Consider the following 18,962-nt stretch of genomic DNA (forward strand, 5'->3'; position numbering starts at 1 on the left):
ATATTAAATATTTTCTAGCCTGTGGTACAGCAGGTGTAACGTGCATTTAATACTTTTGTATTTTAACCATTTGCACTCGAGGATTTTTTGGGCTAAAAAAGGATCGAAATTTTAAAATTTTTAGCTATAAAGCTGACGATATTTTTCCGAGTATATAAGAAATCGTGTAATAATTAAGAGGTAGAATTAATTGATTTCGATACCACGCGAAAAAATTTTAAAGATGGCCTCTCGAGTGCACATGGTTAATAAAGATATAACGTTTAACGATTTATTTTATTAAGTAATGATCAAAGATTCTTGCAGGAGAATATTTTCTAGCTGATATGCATGTAATAATATCGTTTAATACTTTTATATTTTCACCCTTTGCACTCGAGAATTTTTTGGCTAAAAAAGGATCGAAATTTTAAGATTTTTAGCTATGAAGCTGACGATATTTTTCCGAGTATATAAGAAATCGTGTGATAATTAACACGTAGAATTATTTGATTTCGATACCTCGCGAAAAATTTGTGAAGGTGGCCTCTGGAGTGCAAAGTGTTATTTAAAAGGGTTAATTCTATTAAGTAATAATAAATCGTTTTCAATAAGAATGTGAAAATAGTTACTGTATTTTTTTCCCTGCAGCACAAGGTAATTTGGAAAATATTTTCTGTCGCGTACTTTTGTTAGCAATATCTGTCTCTTCCACGAGATATCACCGATATAAAAGGGAAACGCGAATCTCTTTGATACGTTCGACCACGTTCGACGATTTCCTCCCTTACGTTTACAACCCTGCGTGTTTCGGTGCAAATGGTTACGTATCTTATCTATCCCCTATACGATACAGCCAGTTCCTTCCTTTCCATTTCACCGGTCCATTTCACCGTTCGTAAGTTCATTTTTCCGTGATATCGTCCTGCTCGTGCGTAAAACAGCCATTCGGCTCCACTCGAATTTCCAGCTTGTCCATAAAGTCGCTTTAAAGCACGGAAACAGGAGCTGGGAACGGATAAGGGAAAGTTGTCCCAACGACTGACCTACATTTTACGGATATCTACCATCTCCGAGGAGAATTGTGTTTTTCCAACGGTAGCGATTCCTACGGTCGAAGATAAGCAATCGTGCAAATTTAGCTTTATCCTCCAACTTTTATCTCAATTGGACTAACCTCGTGCTTGGTTCCTGGGCGACATTACCTAGAACCTTTAACCCTGTTCGCTAGTTTTTAACCGATCCATCGGTACCTCGCATGTCTACCGCGATTTGTTACGTTCAAAAAATTCCCCCTGACTAGAACTGCGTTCCGAAACTTCAGCAACTTCGTCGTTAGAAGAAATGCCGATCGGACGTGGCAAGTTTCTTGCCTACGAAAAGCCAAAAAAGCGAGGAAAAAATTACAGCCATTGTTCAACGCCCGTGTCGACGGAGAACAAAGAGAGTAAGAGGGAGAGAGAGAGGGAGAGAGAAAGAGAGCAGAGATCGTCGGTCGAAGGAAAGTCTCGGGACCGAGAGGCAGTCTGGCATGAAGGCGATTCCGGCTGTTCTTAAAACCCACCCCTCGCCCTTATACTTTCCCTTCCGTTCGCGCGGCTCCCCTACGGCTGCTCCGTTAGGTTAATGGAACGCATTGCCGCAAACGGCAGGAAAGTTAAGGCCGTTTCCGATTGCAAATGGACCGAAGGCAAATCACACTGGCGACGGTTCGTCGAGCCCGCTGCGCCTTCGGAGGGCTTCCCGGCACGCAGGTACCGAAAGAATCCATCCGGGGTGGAATTTCTGGAGCTCGTTCTGACGGCTAACGACCGTTAAACCGTTTATTCGGCTGATGGTTATTTTGTTTGGGCAGAATGGGGTAATATTTCTGCCTCCTCGTGCGTGCACGGATAGTTTTCTTCCTGTGCCAGCAGCGAGGAAGTTGGCTTTGCTCGAAGCAGCGGGATAGGAAAATCTGGGATGCGCGTTGCCTCCAGGAGTCTCAACCTGTTGCCCTGACGTAGGTGGAAATTGGAGAAATCGAGTGGGAAACGAAGTCTGCAACTCCGTTACCCTTCTTCTTCCTCGTGTCGTTACCTTCTACAGCAACCGTTACAGTTCTCGAGGTTCCTGAATTTTTTATTACCCCGATGCTTCTTTCGGTATATCCTCGTCACTCTTCCACGGTTAGGCTCTTATTTTCGTCCCTTTCGAGGAGCTTTCATTGCCCCTCGAACCTTCGATTTTTCCGAAGGTTCGATTCTCCGCCTGCTGGATCCTTTTTTCGGATTTCCTCTTTGCGGTGGAATTACTGGCCTAAATGTGAAAGCATGTCGCGCGAGGACCCAATTTCATCACGGTAGAGTGTGCACCGTGAAGGTATCGCTGAAGGGGATTCGTAGGGTGATAGATTATTTCCCATCGCTGATCCAGGGTGGACGTTCTCCGCAAAAGTAGTTAGACCCGGAAAAGGGTCCCTGGGAAACACCCTCAAGTAGTCGGATAGTGGGTAGGAACGATTTTGGAGAAACTGACCATTGGCGACCGCTGTCTGCCCACTGTGCCGACATCTCCCGCGACAGACAGTCAAGGGAGTTAGGCTACCGAGGCCACTGTACACGCTACAACTCTTTTCGCTGGCATTTTCTTTAAAAGCGAATGCACGAAGGAGTTAAGGACGTAGAAATAGCTCTTTGGAACTACTACACCAGTTTCAAAGAAGACCAACTTCAACTTCACAGCGTGTTTATCTTTCATCTTACACTCGAGACACTCCTCGAGCAGCCACCGGGAAACTTTAAGCGAAAGATGACTCGAGATTACGAGCAACCTTCAACGGATTCGTTCCATAGAGTTTTCAATTAATCGTGCCACGTTTTCCACCAAAGGGAAAAGCGTGCTCGAGCGACGGTGAAGGAGCGAGGGAAATATCCGTCCTCCCACGCTTAGAAATCACACGGTGTCTCGAAGAAGCCTCCGAGAGGAAGCGGAAGGGAACGCAGAGGGAGGTGCAACGCGGTATTTATCTTCGAATAAAATATCGGCAAGTGGCGGAAAAGGAAGCTGGCTCCAGGCGTGAAGCAAAGACGAAGCTTCCCTGTCGCTTCGGAATCGAACGATTCTCCTTATTGCTCGTTTATTCCGCTGTTTCGTTCGCGACAAACGATAGCCAGGAATGCATTTCCAACGCGCCAAGTGTGTTTCAACAAACCGTATCCTTCGCGACGATTTCCTCTCTCGATTCCGATTTTTTTCACGGACATATTTCCCATTCGAGCACCTCTTCCCCCTCTCGTGAAAGATTTTTGGATTATACGAGATTTTGGTTATTCCGCTTCTTCGATTTGATTCTTAAGAGCATACCAAGCATGTCGAGTAAAAGTTTGGTAATGGTATGTACTATGTCGCGAAAGCTGCGTCGATCGGTGTAATTCGACTGCGCCATGTTCAATGGCGATAAACTCGAGGCCAATTCCATTAAGAGGGAAAGTTAGCAACGAAAGGGAAATTTTCCACGGCAAACGGTGCACATAATTGGCAATATCGTAGCATTAGCATTTCGCCAAGAATTCGCGCGGGACAATGTCAACCGTAGCGTTTTCTCAAGGGCCGCGCGCTTTCACCTGTCCTCCCTTTCAATTCACTTTCACGGGCCGTTAGCTCGCGAAGAATGCGTTCTTTCATTCTCATCTTTCTCGAAAGTTTCCTCGAATCCGTATACGCGTAAAATTAATTCCACATTTAATAGGTGAAATTTTATTTTCGCGCTTTAATCGCTACCCTCTACCTATCGCTTTAACTATGTCCCTGCGTTATTAGTTTGCACCTGATTGCTCTTCTTAATCGCTATTTAAATGATGTAACGATACGTAGCGACAGATTCCGATAGTGTTGCTTTTTTAATTAGGTAACGAGGATTTTACATACGACCACACGGTGTAAGTTTAACGACAACGCCAAGGACGTACAGAATTATAATCGAGTAACGCTTCCATCAGATCTAACCCCTTGCAATCTCCACCCTAAGCAATTTTATCTCGCCAAGCCTGTATTCGTTACAAATAATAGGCTATTTCCTCGACAACCACTTCGAACACGGTACGCGTGTTGCTCGAGTGGCGTTGAAATAAGTTACAAGCATTATGGCTCCCGTCCTCCAGCAACCCTTTTCTCTGACTTATTGAACGGCGCGCCATGTTGCGCGTAACGATATTTGAAAGTTGTCAGACAACACCGACTCCGAACGATAAAATTTGACACGGTCGATGAAAGGAGAGAAGCAGAAAAGAAAAGAAGGGAAAGAAAATACCGAAGAAAATATCAAAGAAAATATCAAAGAAAAATCAAAGAAAATACCAAAGAAACGAAAATCGAAGAAATAGTTGCTTGATTTCGTCGCGGAAAAATCGTCCAGAGGAAATAAAACCACCACGAAGGAAGTTCGTAACGCAAACTGACTCGAGAGACGACTCGTAGCAACTTGGACGGGATTTAGGCATTGTCTGAAAATTGTCTGAAAGTACCCGGAATTTTTTGCGTTCCAGCTTCGAAAGCTATGCAAAAATTCAAATAACTCCGATGAAATTCGCCGGCGAGTTGCGGGAAACTCTTTTACCAACAGTTACGAGAAGACCTTCTTAAACTTCCCCTTTTTTCTCTCCCCTTACAAGGGTAGCCAGACGAAGAGTCGGGTAGACGAGCAGGTAGAAAGGATAATCGGGGATAGTACGCGAAAAATAAAATTTCACCTGAAACTTACACGAGGAACACTCTATTCCACGGATTCTCCTGCGATTTTTACTTCCTTTTTAAACAAAGAATCCTCAAATTTGCATTACCCCCGCTATGTGTCTCTGCACGATATTCTTACCCCTTGCCCGCTAATTCTCGAAGTAAAATTTTCCGCGTGAGATTTTAGATTTCACGAGCCAGGCGAAAATATTCCGCTAATCTCCTCGATTCCACTTTCTCGAAGCATTTCGCTCTCCGCTCCGAGAGACGCGGTCGTATATTCCGAGGAAACAACCCTTGCAGACTTCGCGGCGTTTACAGTTCGATCGAGATCCAGACTATCAATCTCTGTACGTGCACGGAATCGTTGGACAGACACGGCGTCGATGGGAAATAAATAATTTTAACGCGTCTGTGAGCGAGTCTCCTGGACCAGCGTACGGAAACCGCATAAATCATGCGAGATTACGCCCGGGTCCGTGTATTTCTCGATTTTTCCACTCGTTACCCCCGTTTGTTTTTGTCACGATGCTTTATAGGCCTGTTGAAACAGGAGGGAAAAGGCAGACCACGTCAGGAGCAGGCCGGACGCCGCTCCCTGTCGTGCATCATTTTCCTTCCGCCGACGCGATTTCGACCACAGTTCTCCGATCTGAGAAACTCAGACGCGCGAACGGATTAAAAGGGAGTATACCGGATTATCCGGGATCTGCTGGGAATTTATGCGTCTTCCTAAGACGCTGCGTCTTCGTGTTTGCGGGGAAATCGTAAAAGCTGCGGAGGATAGCGGAGAGAATTGATGTTCCTTGGGAATATCGGGGATGGCTTTTGACGGTTTTGTCACGAGAAACCCACGAAGATTATCGGCTTTCCTATCAATTTCCAGAGTTAATCGTAATGCACCGATTTTATTTCCAAGTTTCTGTTTGTTTATTAACCCTCTGCACTCGAGAAATGGCCTTTCAGTCGCCATTTAATCAGATTCTAAAGATCGATGTTAATTGGTATATCAAATTAACGAAATTACTCAACGATGCGTGGAATGTCGAGGAGAAACAATTCCGCGTCTTAATTTGCATACGATTTCATATTTACCGTTTTATTAAAAATATCCTCGACTTTATGGCAATTACTATTTTTCCGTGACGAAGAAATCGCCGAGTGCAAAGGGTTAACATCTCTGCTGCGAAGATATTTCTCGGATATACCTATTTCGAGTTAAGTATTAACACGTTGAGCCTGTCCTTTCCGATGTTAGGACAAAAATTCAATGAAATTCGGACGCAAGAGAGCCAGAAATTTGTCACCCATAAGGTGGGGTGAATGACGAGCAGGTAGCAGAGATAATCGGAGTCTCAAAAAGAAACGGCGAATGGACAAAAAAGGCCCACCGTTAAAAGGACAGCTCGAAGAGCAGACGAGAGCGTCGAGTGGTAGGAACGAAAGAATAATGCATCCAACGGAGTAAAGTACAATCGGCCATCGAGTAATAGACTTATTTAACACGTTAAACGCCATGTTGGTCCCTAGGCCTCACCGTTCAGGCCTCACCGGTCCGTACGACCCGGAAGGGCCCGCATGACGACTAACTGCATGACGTTTAACGTGTTACATTATCCTCTCTCTCTTCCCCTCTCCTTAGAACACTGTCGGTCTCACGGACGAAACGAAACGCTGTTTAAACGAAAAGTTCACTGTCGGTCCCCAGAGATAACACGTTAACACGTTAAGTGCCCAACTCGTTTTGTTTGCGTTCCGTTCAGGCCCAGACTGGGTCGTCAAACGGGCCACCGGCAGCGGATGAAGTGTTTATAAATCTCGGAGATACTGTACCAATTGTTATAACAGGAATTTTTTGGACTCAAACGTTGGGTCCAAAGATGGCGAAGAATTTAACACCAAAAGTTAGCACCTTTTGATCATAAACTGGGCCGATCCGTGAGGAACGGCTGGGCCCGAATAGAAAGTCTAGCGCCGAACTGGGGACCTTGGGGACCGACGCCGGACTCGACGTGTTAACCCTTTCGGTGCTACTACTGCCCATTGGCGGCGGCCATGAAACGTTCTCTGGGTACCACCGTCGCCTATTCACGGTATTCGCGAAACGTCACCGACGACTATCGCGATCCGAATGAAAAGTTTAGTGTCAATCACGCTCGAAATTTCTATGAATACCGTAAAACACGATTTCGTGGCTTCCTGTGCAATCACTCTTGTGGGAAACTTCCTCGTACCACGAATGTATAACCGGGGCCAGCTCCTCCATACCGAAAGCGTTAATCCAGCTTCGAATTTCGTATCTCTAGTCACGAATTCGGATGAATTCTTCTAAGAGTCGCCATTATCTCTCGCGGAAAGAATTACCTTTTGCACGAGTGGAAGCGCGTATATCAATGGATTTTTAATCCGCGAAAAAGTTGCACGCCGGAATCCAGCCGTAACGTGGTCGTAAATTAGCTAATACGTTCCAATTGCAGTTAGATTCTCGCGTATCGCGAAATAACTGGTCTCGCGGATAATCCGCGAAACGGCGCGAGATAATTCAACGGATTCCGCGAGGCCGTAGGCCGCATAACCCAGACGGAAGCGATTACAGGCGTTGGAAGGCGACATCGAAATGACACAACGCGGAATAAATCGCGAGAAAGGAGAGACGTACGATTACAGTTAGGCGAACGCTGGCTGAGATTACGGGGGATCCTGTTATCTGATACCAACTCGCCAGACGGCGTCAAGTGCATCGCGCGCGAGCAAATAATCCCTCTCTCGTCTTTCCCATTTTCCTGCTTCCTTATTTACGCTGTATTATTTTTCAAAAATATTTTTTCCACCTTCGAACGTGCGATCGATCGACTTCTTCTTGGAGGAACGAATATTAACCCTTCGCGCTCGACGATTTTTTGACTGAAGAAGGGTACGAGTTGAACAATTCTCTGCTGTAAGACTGATGATATTTCTTCCGCAGTAAATAAGAAATCGTATAATAATTAACAAGTAGAATTATTTAATTTTAATACCTCGTACACTGTTACATTATGACGGCTCTCATGGCGACTGAATGGCGCCTCTCGAGTGCAAAGGGTTAATTCGAGGGAATATTCTGTTAGAGGAGTCTTCATTTGGATGGCGTCACCCTGTATCGGGACCTATGTTTGTTTCGAGGAACCATCGAGCTTATTTACGCTGTATTATTTTTCAAAAATATTTTTTTCACCTTCGAACGTGCGATCGATCGACTTCTTCTTGGAGGAACGAATATTAACCCTTCGCGCTCGACGATTTTTTGACTGAAGAAGGGTACGAGTTGAACAATTCTCTGCTGTAAGACTGATGATATTTCTTCCGCAGTAAATAAGAAATCGTATAATAATTAACAAGTAGAATTATTTAATTTTAATACCTCGTACACTGTTACATTATGACGGCTCTCATGGCGACTGAATGGCGCCTCTCGAGTGCAAAGGGTTAATTCGAGGGAATATTCTGTTAGAGGAGTCTTCATTTGGATGGCGTCACCCTGCATCGGAATCTATGTTTGTTTCGAGGAACCATCGAGTTTATTAATTTTCGACGCAGGACTCAGTGACGCAATGGGTTGTCATATTGTCTATAAGAACCTGGGTGAAGGGTTCCAGGGGACACTTTTTGACAACCCACCGTCTGCATCACGCATCTCAGAAGACTCAAGCCTCCGCGCATTTGTACCGCGAGGAAATAAAATATAATCAAAGTTAAAAGTTCAATCTCTATAAATCCGATCTTTACCACATAACTCAGTTTGCAACAACTAACCACTTGCAACTAAAACTGTCTACACCGAACTGTCCACAAAGAACTCAACATCAAGAACTGTGTCCCGACCACTCTTAACCTTCTTTTACATATCTTCCCCAACATGTATATTTGGTACCGCGAAGAGATATAAAGTATAACCAAAATCAAGAGCTCGTTTCGACTTATAAATCCGATCTTCGCTACGATTCTTCGAAACGAATTCTTCGCAACTTTATCCGATCGAGATTACGACGAATCGAGGTTCAGCTGAACGACGCGCGCGAGTGATGCTCGATAACGTTCGCGTGTAATTATCGATTACACGGAACGAGTAAATGAAATCAGAGTTGCATTCGTTTCACTCACCTTGTTGATTTGTCGTTGCAGCTTCGTGATGGTCGCTCGATCTCGTTGAGCCGCCAGACGCTCCGCTTGCAAGGCCTGTTCCAATTCTTGCACTCGCTCTTCCAGGCTCTCCTGAAAAGAGAGAAAAGTATCGGTGAATGAACGGTTCGGTGGTGTGGGTGCAATGCAAACGTTGAAACAATTTATCGCACTGTTGGAAAAGTACTCTGCCAGGAGTATCAAATGTTTGGGTATTCTGGAACTCTGGTGTCTGAGTGTTTTATCTCTCGAAATTCCAAAATTTGGATATTTCGATATTTTAAGTATTTCTTTCAATATTTCGGGACTTTTGATAATAATAATTGGAATTAAACGAGAAATTGTTAAATTGCTAGTATATCACCGACATCGATGGTAGAAAATTCTAAAATTCCTAAAATTATGCTACCCCTGCGAGTCGCAACGTCCGCATTATGCACCCTTCTGTACACTCGACGTTGATATATTCAGGAAAAAAAGCAGGAAAGTTGCAGAGTTACAGAAATATTTAACGAACTCAGTAACGTCGTGCTTTTCCTCTTAAAAAAAGGAAAAAAGAGAGAAATAAAAAAAGAGAGAAGAGGAAAAAATCGCGTACCTCACGGAAAGCAGGTTGAACCGGTATTTCTCGGTTTCGGCTGAAAGCCGAATCGGCCATCCGCGTGCTCGTAATCTCTAAGTACACGTACAGCGCGATCTCTCGAGGAACTTTAAGCCCCTGTTAAGGCAGCTTAAAACTCGAGCAACAGGAATTACGGGGGAAAGGATATCCTGCTGAGGGAAAGTTTCCAGTTCCGTTGCGTTTGTGGCCGCGAAAGTTAATTGAGAAACGGTCGACCGTAAGCTTCCGATCTATGCGCGATTCGGGAACCGATCGCCGGGCAACCGTTCCCTCAGATAACGTTCCGCAATTCGTGCAACTTTGGTTCGTGTTCGGCTTAAGAAACCATTTTTGACTTCGCGTTTGTCGCCGTTAAGGGGACAGATACGACTCTGCCTGGTAATTCCAGAAAACATGGTCGCGGATTTTGCGAATCCTCCGTAGTACCGTCGTCAGTTACAAGAGGAATAGGAAATTTATTCCACGAGAATTCTAACGAATAAATATAATCGATCGAGATTTTTCACGAAGATGAAGTATCGAAATTTCGATACCTGTCGTAAAGTCGATCACCGCGACAAGAATAGTGTCGGATGACTAACGATTCGTTGGCCCTTAGTCACTAGAAGGACCTGGCTGATAAACGCAGACCTATTTCAGAGTCCAAAAACAATTGACTCATTCCCACTTTCACTAAGGGATCATCTTCACCCCCCAAAAACTAACATTATATAAGCGCCCACGAAATTTGCGAAAGGACAATTTTCATCACAGTTTCAGTACAGTTCCAGTTCCAGTTTCAATTTCTGCTTTGTTTTTTCCTCTCTGCCGACTTGTGCTTTTCCAACGTACCCTTGTCGCTAGAACCCGTGCTGTATATTGAAATCCGGGTTCCAACAATAGCTATAGAAAATTGACCTCGAATTCGTAATTGTAATTATGCGACTGTAGGAAAAATGTCCAATTTTTCCAACTACGCAAAGTTGACGCGCGTCTGAAGTCTATTGGTTGAAAAGCTGCGGTAAGTAAAGAACATCGGAGAAGTCACGTTCGAATCGTAAAACCAGCTGTCCTCAAGGTCTCGAGGCACCAGCCCTATTCACTTTTCGCCCCGGTAACCCCAGTTCGGTGCAATAATAACGACTACGCCACCCCGACGCCTAATTTACGTCTTCGACCGGGTATTTCCGATTATCAAAAGCGCTCGTTCCGCCGTGCTCGAGCGGAATGCTAATGAGCGGCGTTGGCCTGCGAGGGCTGTTGGTCGCGATTTGACCATAAGTATCGGTGCGATCCATTAGATTCGAGGCGACGCCGACGGTTTCAGGGGTCCTCGAGCCAGCCAACGACGTTTCGCGCTCGCGCGCCGGTCCACGCGAAGGGATGATTCGTATGCGGGTGCACGTAGCTGCAATTCACCCTTTCCAGCCCCTGCGCGCTCGAGTCCACGTTTCACTGCTCCACGAGCACGCTTGGCTATTGTTTGTCGCGAACCGACGAAATTATACCGGGTGTGCCGTGCGTCGAGGACATCGTTTCGCTGCTTCCGCTAGGAATAAAATGTTTCGGCGTTCTTTTTCCCTCTCTTTCATGCTTTATTTCTTCGGGTAGTTAGAGTGGAAAGTCTGGCGCGAGCTTTTACGAGATAGGAACAACGTGGAAATTGGAAATATCGTAACACACGAAGCTGTTAGTTAACGAATAAGCGATTTTAAACCATTCCTTTACTTCTGCGATTATTGCTGCAGGGAAAACGTACGTTCCCGTCGTTGAGTGTTTCTTTTGAATATTCGGAACAGCTTTTCGTGGATTTTTATTCGAAATAGGAGACGCTTCGTTATCGCTTTTCCCGCGAGATTGAAAAATATTTGGATACAAAACGGAATTAAATTGCAGAAATACGCGGGCACGTTTGAGGATTAATTCGTAATACACCCTATATAAACAGGCAAGGGTGGATTTCCTTGCCGACTCGCGTATACTTGTAAATCTGTATTAAAGGGTTTCCAGAATGACCATGGTTGACATTATCGGGAAAGTATTGGTTTCCCCTGGATTTATCGCGCATACTACGCCGTGAATAATTATGAGCCGGCAAGGCCAGAACAAACAAGAAAAGATTTAAGGCTCGGGCCAACCCTCGTTGTAATTTTTGCCCGGCTCCACGGGGTTGTATATTTCCCTTCGTTCCGTTTCCGAATTTCCCCGAAACCTTCGATTCTTTACTGCGCAACCTATTAAACCTTTGGTAAAATATTTTTTGCCCCGACGCCGGTTGGCAGATTAATGTTTCCACTTCTTTATAGCCTTCGTAAAAATTTCGAATTTAAACACCCACGCCTATCTCCATCCACGACCAGCATCGTCCACTCTCGCATTAATAATGTTACAGGATTACCAATTTTTCCTCGACTCCAATTTTTCACGGGCACTACACGAATCACGTTTAACACGTTGACTGCCGTGGGGGTCACCGGTGGGTGGCTAGAGCGCCATGGGGGCCACCGATGATCTACCGCGAAAAATACATTAAACGCGATTATACAACTTATCTGCTGTAAATAATATTTCAACGTAATATGTAAGGAAAGATAAGTAAAAAAAACTTCAAACTCCAACATGAATCACCAGATGACTACAGTTCGAAATTCCAAGACGCAACCCTGTGACGACAGCCAACACGAATCACCACCCGATGACCAAACCTCCAAACTCCACGATACAACCCCTTCCAAACCACCTAGCATAAGATAGCGAGAATATATATCCCAAAACCTAAATAAAGTCAATTTTTCTCAAATTCTAAATACGTGTCACTTCTTTAACGAGAATATATATATCCCAAAACCTAAATAAAGTCAATTTTTCTCAAATTCTAAATACGTGTCACTTCTTTTGCAGTATACCTACTCTACGTGGTTGTCATAGAATGTGTGGTATGAGTGTGAGGAATTTTTGTGTGGAAGAATGTGTATATGACGAGTTTGACAGAGAGTCGCGAAAAAGCAATGACAGTCATTACAAATGGACGTTGTGTGTGAGAGAATCCTCGAGAGATTATATCGCAGTTAGAAGCGAATTTATTTAACGAGATTTAGTTATAATTTACGTTGTGCTGTTATAGTGTTAAATAAATATTCTTATTAGTTTATCCATTTACTCGCAAGTATCTCGTACAGAGACTTAGTTATTCTTATTTTCCGCCGTTGCAAACTAGTCCCATGGGCAAACCACGTAAAATGCGCGCGGCAGTGAACGCGTTAAACGCTTCCCCTTTAACAGACCCAAGACCCCGAGGATTCCTTCGCGAACAGGCAACAGAATACGTCTTTGCGTGCACACAAAACTCCCTACCTCGGTGCATTCCTTCATAATTGATCAAATCCACCGAATCCGCGAAGCCTCGGAGGACGCGCGTTCCTCGCGTCTTTCAGGTCCGCCTTGTCCAGCGAGAAAGAGGTCGGGGGCGCAATTATAGCAAGCCGCCCCCTGTATAACTGGCCCTTGTCTCGCGTTCACCCTTCAGGATGGACGAAAGGGCGTGAGCATTGGAAGACCCATAGAATTAGTACAGGGACTTCCGGGACGTCATTTAAAGTACAGAACCGCGACGATGAGGCCACTCTATATGCAGAGATTCCGTTAAATTGCAAACGCCCATTTTCCAAGGTCGGCCCGGGGGGCCGCGAGGAGGGTAAGGCGCCGTCCGCGGCGCCCTCGAGTAATCAGACGGTTAACTCGATCCAGGGAACGTTTACGGGACGACAGCTCGAGCCGATTTTCTTATGCCCCGGAGAGAAAAGCGCGCGTCTACGCTCGTGCCCGTAGGACCCCGCCGTGGATCCTCCTCGGGGAATGTTAATTTCGACGAGGATGAATTCATTCGATTCACCGGCAAGAGATTAAATCGCGCTCCAACGGCTCGCTAAGGGTGTTATGAAAGAGATTGGTCGGACCCGGTCAGCTGGGGTGTGCAGCTGCGCGATGCTGCCAGCAGAAACCAGAATTACCGCCATGTTTGCGTTCGTATCGCAATTTTGCCGTGGCAAATGAAAGGGTTATGGGAAATTTCTTTTCAATTTCTCGATACACATATTTTACCAACTGCATCGCAGCAGCTACGCTAAAAATTGCGTTATTATCGTATTTCGCCGAGCACTGTAATTTCAACGGGTCGAGAAATGAAAGGCACGTTGAAAAATTTGCGTTTCTCCAAATATGGGATTCAGACGTTAGATAGAACGAAGAATATAGATTTAAAACTTGGGAAATGATACAATCTACGTGGTCTTATCGTTCGTGCAACACGGGGCGTTAATAATTCCATCCAGAAACGAATGCAATCGCGCGGTGCTGCGAGAAGAAAGCAGAATTACCGCCATGTTTTCGTATCGCAACTTTGCCGTGGCAAATGAAAGGATTATGAGAAATTTCTTTGCAATTTTTTAATCGATATGTTTCGCTAACTGCATTCTTTCAAATATGGGATTCAGACATAGATACAACGAAGATTACGGATTTAAAGGTTGGAAAATGATACGATCAACGTAGTGTTATCGTTCGTGTAACGTCGAGGCGTTAATAATTCCATCCAGAAACGGATGCAATCGCGCGGTGCTGCGAGAAGAAAGCAGAATTACCGCCATGTTTTCGTATCGCAACTTTGCCGTGGCAAATGAAAGGATTATGAGAAATTTCTTTGCAATTTTTTAATCGATATGTTTCGCTAACTGCATTCTTTCAAATATGGGATTCACACATAGATACAACGAAGATTACGGATTTAAAGGTTGGAAAATGATACGATCAACGTAGTGTTATCGTTCGTGTAACGTCGAGGCGTTAATAATTCCATCCAGAAACGGATGCAATCGAAAGCTCGCGATTCACGCGGAATTCCGCTGAATTTCCATTTCGAGGCGTATCTCGCGCCGCAATTAACTCTGCTTGTTTCACGCGCGCGCATGCACATTCGCTTTACCATAATCGGGGATTCTTTCGCCGTTTGCTGCACGTAACACGGAGCGAACTCGATACGAGAGAGCGTATTCGAGACACCGAGCAACGAGAACGAACTATTCAAACGGTCGTGTTTAGGCAAGATCTTGATTTAAGGGTGTTTCGTGTCTCGTTGAGACGCGTCGGGCCGAGCAGCTGTTAGTCGAAATTACGATCGTTTCGCGTTCGCCGGAGTTGGGGGGCCGAGCACGCAGCGCTTGGCCAAAGCGACGCGGGCGTCGGGAAATTCGCGCCGACGTCGCGGCGCTCCTTTGTCGCCGTCTGATGCTGACGCGCTCGTTCAATTTCCACGTCAACGAAGGTGTGAAACTCGTCTCCAAACACCGGCACACCGTGGTTTCCGTCCAGAAGTGCTCACCCCCTTAGCGTTACCCGCGAGAGAACGCCTCGCGGTATCCTATTTTACGGAATATTACCTGATTCTGTTATTTCGCCAAACGGATAACACAGTGGAGGATAAACGTGATCTTTCTCCCCTATTTACAATTTTTATCGAAATTTCACGAGTGTGCCCGTGAAAATTTTACAATTCGAAGCTTAGAAACTTTAAGGATTTAAATCACCGAGATTCCGGAAATCTTCCGGAAACCTAATTTTCAACGTGACCCCAAGAGTTTGCGAGGAAGTTACTAACGCGCGTGCGATCGTGAAGATCAGGGCGGAAAATGCGCGTGCAAACGCGATAAATCGCATGGCGAAAGTGACGTCCGAATGGTGACTTCTAACAGGGAGATTTAATAGACTTTCAACGCGAAATATGATCGCTTAGCGTACGCGAGAGCAAGGGTGTCCTTTGCAGAGCCGGCAGCCACTTACTCCAAAGAGACTTACCCCAAAGACGACAACGGCTCTTTGGTGTCGAAATACGCGTGAAGCATTCGTGCCTCTAAATGCGAACGCCTCAGGTTAACATCAACCCCTCTCGCCTCACCCTCGTCTCTGCCTCGTTTCAACGCGCGCAGACGACTCCGACTCGCGTCTTCCTTCAAAACGCGTTACCTCATAAATCTTAACGAGCATCGAGGATTTACGGATCATTTATACGTGTTGCTGGAAACGCCGCGGAGATTAACCGAACTCGCGAAATGAAACAGTGGGATAAACCCCGGCAGATTTGTGGCGTGGGAAAAAATGATTTTCAGAAATTCAAAGGGATTTTCATCGGTTTACCGGCGCTCGTGTAGGATTTACTCGATCGACCCACGCGATTTTATTATTCTTCGTGGAACCGGAGCGATGATCGACAAAAATTTTGGCGAGATCACTTGACAAACTGTGGATTAATTGCACGAAACGGAAGACATTTATTTTACATACGAAAATTTCGAATACCTCGGAGATAAAATTGCAAAAAGATTCGAAAGGTGCAGTTTATTGCTCGACTCGACGCATGCGAGTACGCGTCAGCGATATATCGCACGATTGATGCGACGATCACGGTGTTAAAAATTCGCGTTTGTCCCCTCTCGTATTTAACGCAAAGGTAACGAGCGTACAATAAGACTGGCTCGTGAAAGTCTAATAAACGATGAAATACGATGATTAAAATACCCTCGATTCGTAATGAAACGCGTGTTTCGGTGGGGTTTCAGCTCCGTTTGGAAAACACGGTTATATCGATGAGGTATCGTTATAGAGCCGAGGTAAGCCGGTGTAAACGGAATTTCTAACGGCACGATTCCCGCAAGAATCGTCGGGGCCCGCGTTAAAGACTCGTTTCAGCCAGTGTTTGACTGATTTACGCTTAAATAAAACGAACATCATCGCGTGGACGTCCGACGCGGAACGATCCGCGCGTCGTTGGACACCGGCGATCCTAACGCCCGCCGATGAATTATTATCCAATACCGGCAGATGCAAGACCGTGAAATCAAAGCGACGCTCGCGTCGGCGACACGTGTTTTTAATTTCCGCGTGGAAACGCTGCTGGTAACGCTCGCGCGCCGCTCCAAAGGCGGCCCCCAAAGCGGCGAGGAAAAGCAACCCTCCCGCTGCTCTGCAAAGCTCGTTTCGCTGGTACCGCGCGCCGGCTAATGAAAATCGAACGATCAAGAGCGGGAAAAGGCGGTTCCCGGCCGTGGGATCTCCCTTTGAGTCGCGCGCAAAGCGTCAGAAATCGAAAAAACCCTGTCAAACGCGTTTAACGCAGGCCTGCCGCTGCCGGATAAAGAATTCCGTTTGTGCGGCCCACTTGGAAAAATAGCGCCGCTCGATTCCTCGTCGCGGTGATGTGCTTTCAGGTCATCGAAGCGATTTTAACAGGAGAATAGAGTAGTACAAGCACGCGGTGTGTAGAGGCCCTTGGTACGTAGATGCGAAAACATTTGGCGTGCAGAAAAAGGGGTCGAGAGGATTTATGGGACGCGATGCTACGTGGCTGATTTTGAGAAAGCCGTCTTTCGTTTTAAGCTAAATTCGAAGATTTTATGACCGCGTGTATGTAGGAATAGTAGGTTGAGAGTCAGTGCAAAGCAACCCTTGGGTCTATCTAGCCGGTGACGGGCAACAGACCTAGGGTTCAGACTGAATGTTTAGAGCGTCATATGAAGTGCACGTGGAAGGACGAGTGACAGCGTGCAAGGATCGGATGAACGGAATATTTATGACTGTATGGAATGCAAGCGAAGAACGAAAGGCGCCTGAATATTTAGGGTACGTGGCCCATGGGAAATACGTGATTGAGGAAGAAAGCTTGAGTATGGAAGGAAGTCGAGTCGGTGACAGCTCGAATTGCGTAATTAGTTTAATCTTCTAGTTTGTATTTTACTCTTAAGTCCCTTTAGCTCGTGAATAAAATATATTGGAATTAACAACATCCTTTATTCTGTAAATTTGCCAATCAAACATATCCCTACGCGTATCGCTACCCTTCGGATTTAGTCAGTTCGGGCCTGAACAATACATACGGGTACCATAAAGGGACCAAGGGACCACAGGCTACCTTAGCCGCGCCGCGGACCGCGGGCCCGTGAGGAAATCCCCAACGTTACCAAATTTCCGCAACCACTCTCGCTTTCCCTAAGAAACGCGCCAAGGACGCAATAAATAGGGGGCGCAATTAGTTGCACGGAAAATACCTGATTGGTTAACGAGCCGAAAGCCCCTGAAACTGGACGAAGACTCGGACAGTATTTTCCGAACGAGCAAGTCATCTTTATATTTAAGCCTATATTTATATTTCAGCGCTTATTCCATTAAATTCCTTCAAAAAATCCAATTGAAAATCCTGTCTAACATGAAAAATAACAGCATCACCCATATTTAGGTGACGGGCCCCTCACGGAACGTATTAAACCCTATATTAACCCTTTCACTCCTGCAGACGTTCTATGACTACATCTCTACAACACGACTGCCGAACTGCGAACGTGACACAACGTCCATGGAATTTCGAAGCTGTTAGAGCTTAGAAAATTCTTTCCGAACCTAATCCGACGTGTCCTGCCATCTCGGGATAACGGAGAAATTTTCTTCGATTTGTTAAATTAATTCAGGACAGAGCGTTTGCTACTCTCCGCATATCTCAAGAGTGAAAGGGTTCAATTTCTCGGAGACAGTCTGGTTCGTCCGAAGCGCATCTTCGCGTGCCCCTAATCCCGCGCGCAAAGACGTACTCCCGGCGAACACAGTCTCCCGAGTACTCCATCACTGATACCGCAGATCCACTTTTCCCCAGCCTCGTTTCCCAAGAAAATAGCGCACGCGTTGTTCGCGCAACTTTTACCAAGCTTCGTCAACGGGGATTATTTTGCAGCGGGAAGGAAGCCGTTTCTCGTAATTCACTTACGGGTTCTCTCCGCGCGGATGAAACCGCGGGTGAAACGGCGCGAGCAAACGGTAACGAATCGTCGTTATAAATATCGTTTGGCCGGGCAGGATAAACGGTCCCGCGAGCGGGCATCGCCGGTTTGTTTCGCGTTTCCTCCGGTATCCGGGATCCAAGAAATATTCCGCGACCGTGGCGGTAAATTACGGCGACGTGTCAACCGGGCGATAATAAATCGCCGCGAGAGTCTCGCGCGTTAAAACGCCGCGCGACGAGAGTTAAGAGCCGGTCGCGATCGGTATTCCGGATACGTTGCCCCTTTGATACCATAATCGTGGTAATTACCGCGCGTCCGCTGGCCCACTACCGGACAACCGCGAACAGTAATTCGAATTATAATACCCGATCGCGGGGACCGGTCTCGTGCGTGTCCCGATAGCGTGCCAGCGGTCGTAATCGAGCTAAGTATCGCAATTACTCGCTCGTTAATTGGTCGGAATTATTCGATAGCCGCTGCGAGTCCTCGAGGTGGACGGGGTTCGGGGGTGGGATAGGGGGTGGTTGGAATCTTTGGCTCGGTTCTCCGTGCAAAGGCCATACTCGCGCCGTGACATCCTTCGCGAGCTATAACAGGTGGCTACGGGGTTTCGTCTCGTTCGCCATTCGAATTTCAATTTTTCCATCCGAATATAGAACGCGGGACGCATGATATCCAAGGTAGAATTT

At 46.0% G+C, this 18,962-nt stretch overlaps 1 protein-coding gene across 7 annotated transcripts in view; it reads right to left on the reverse strand.

Moving 5' to 3' along the window:
- The window catches only part of LOC108547967 (uncharacterized), a 382,271-nt gene that overhangs the window by 99,029 nt on the left and 264,280 nt on the right, over positions 1-18,962 (reverse strand). For all 7 annotated transcript variants that reach the window (XR_001890237.1, XM_017900711.1, XM_017900710.1 and 4 more), the window contains one exon: positions 8,833-8,943. Coding sequence is in view for 6 of the 7 variants with exons in the window: in XM_017900711.1 (XP_017756200.1) it covers positions 8,833-8,943 (111 nt within the window). In the remaining variant the exon portion in view is untranslated. The remainder of the gene's footprint in view (positions 1-8,832; positions 8,944-18,962) is intronic.

This window comes from Eufriesea mexicana, unplaced genomic scaffold (genome assembly GCF_001483705.2).
Source record: "Eufriesea mexicana isolate 0111107269 unplaced genomic scaffold, ASM148370v2 scaffold1312, whole genome shotgun sequence".
Lineage (NCBI taxonomy): Eukaryota > Metazoa > Arthropoda > Insecta > Hymenoptera > Apidae > Eufriesea > Eufriesea mexicana.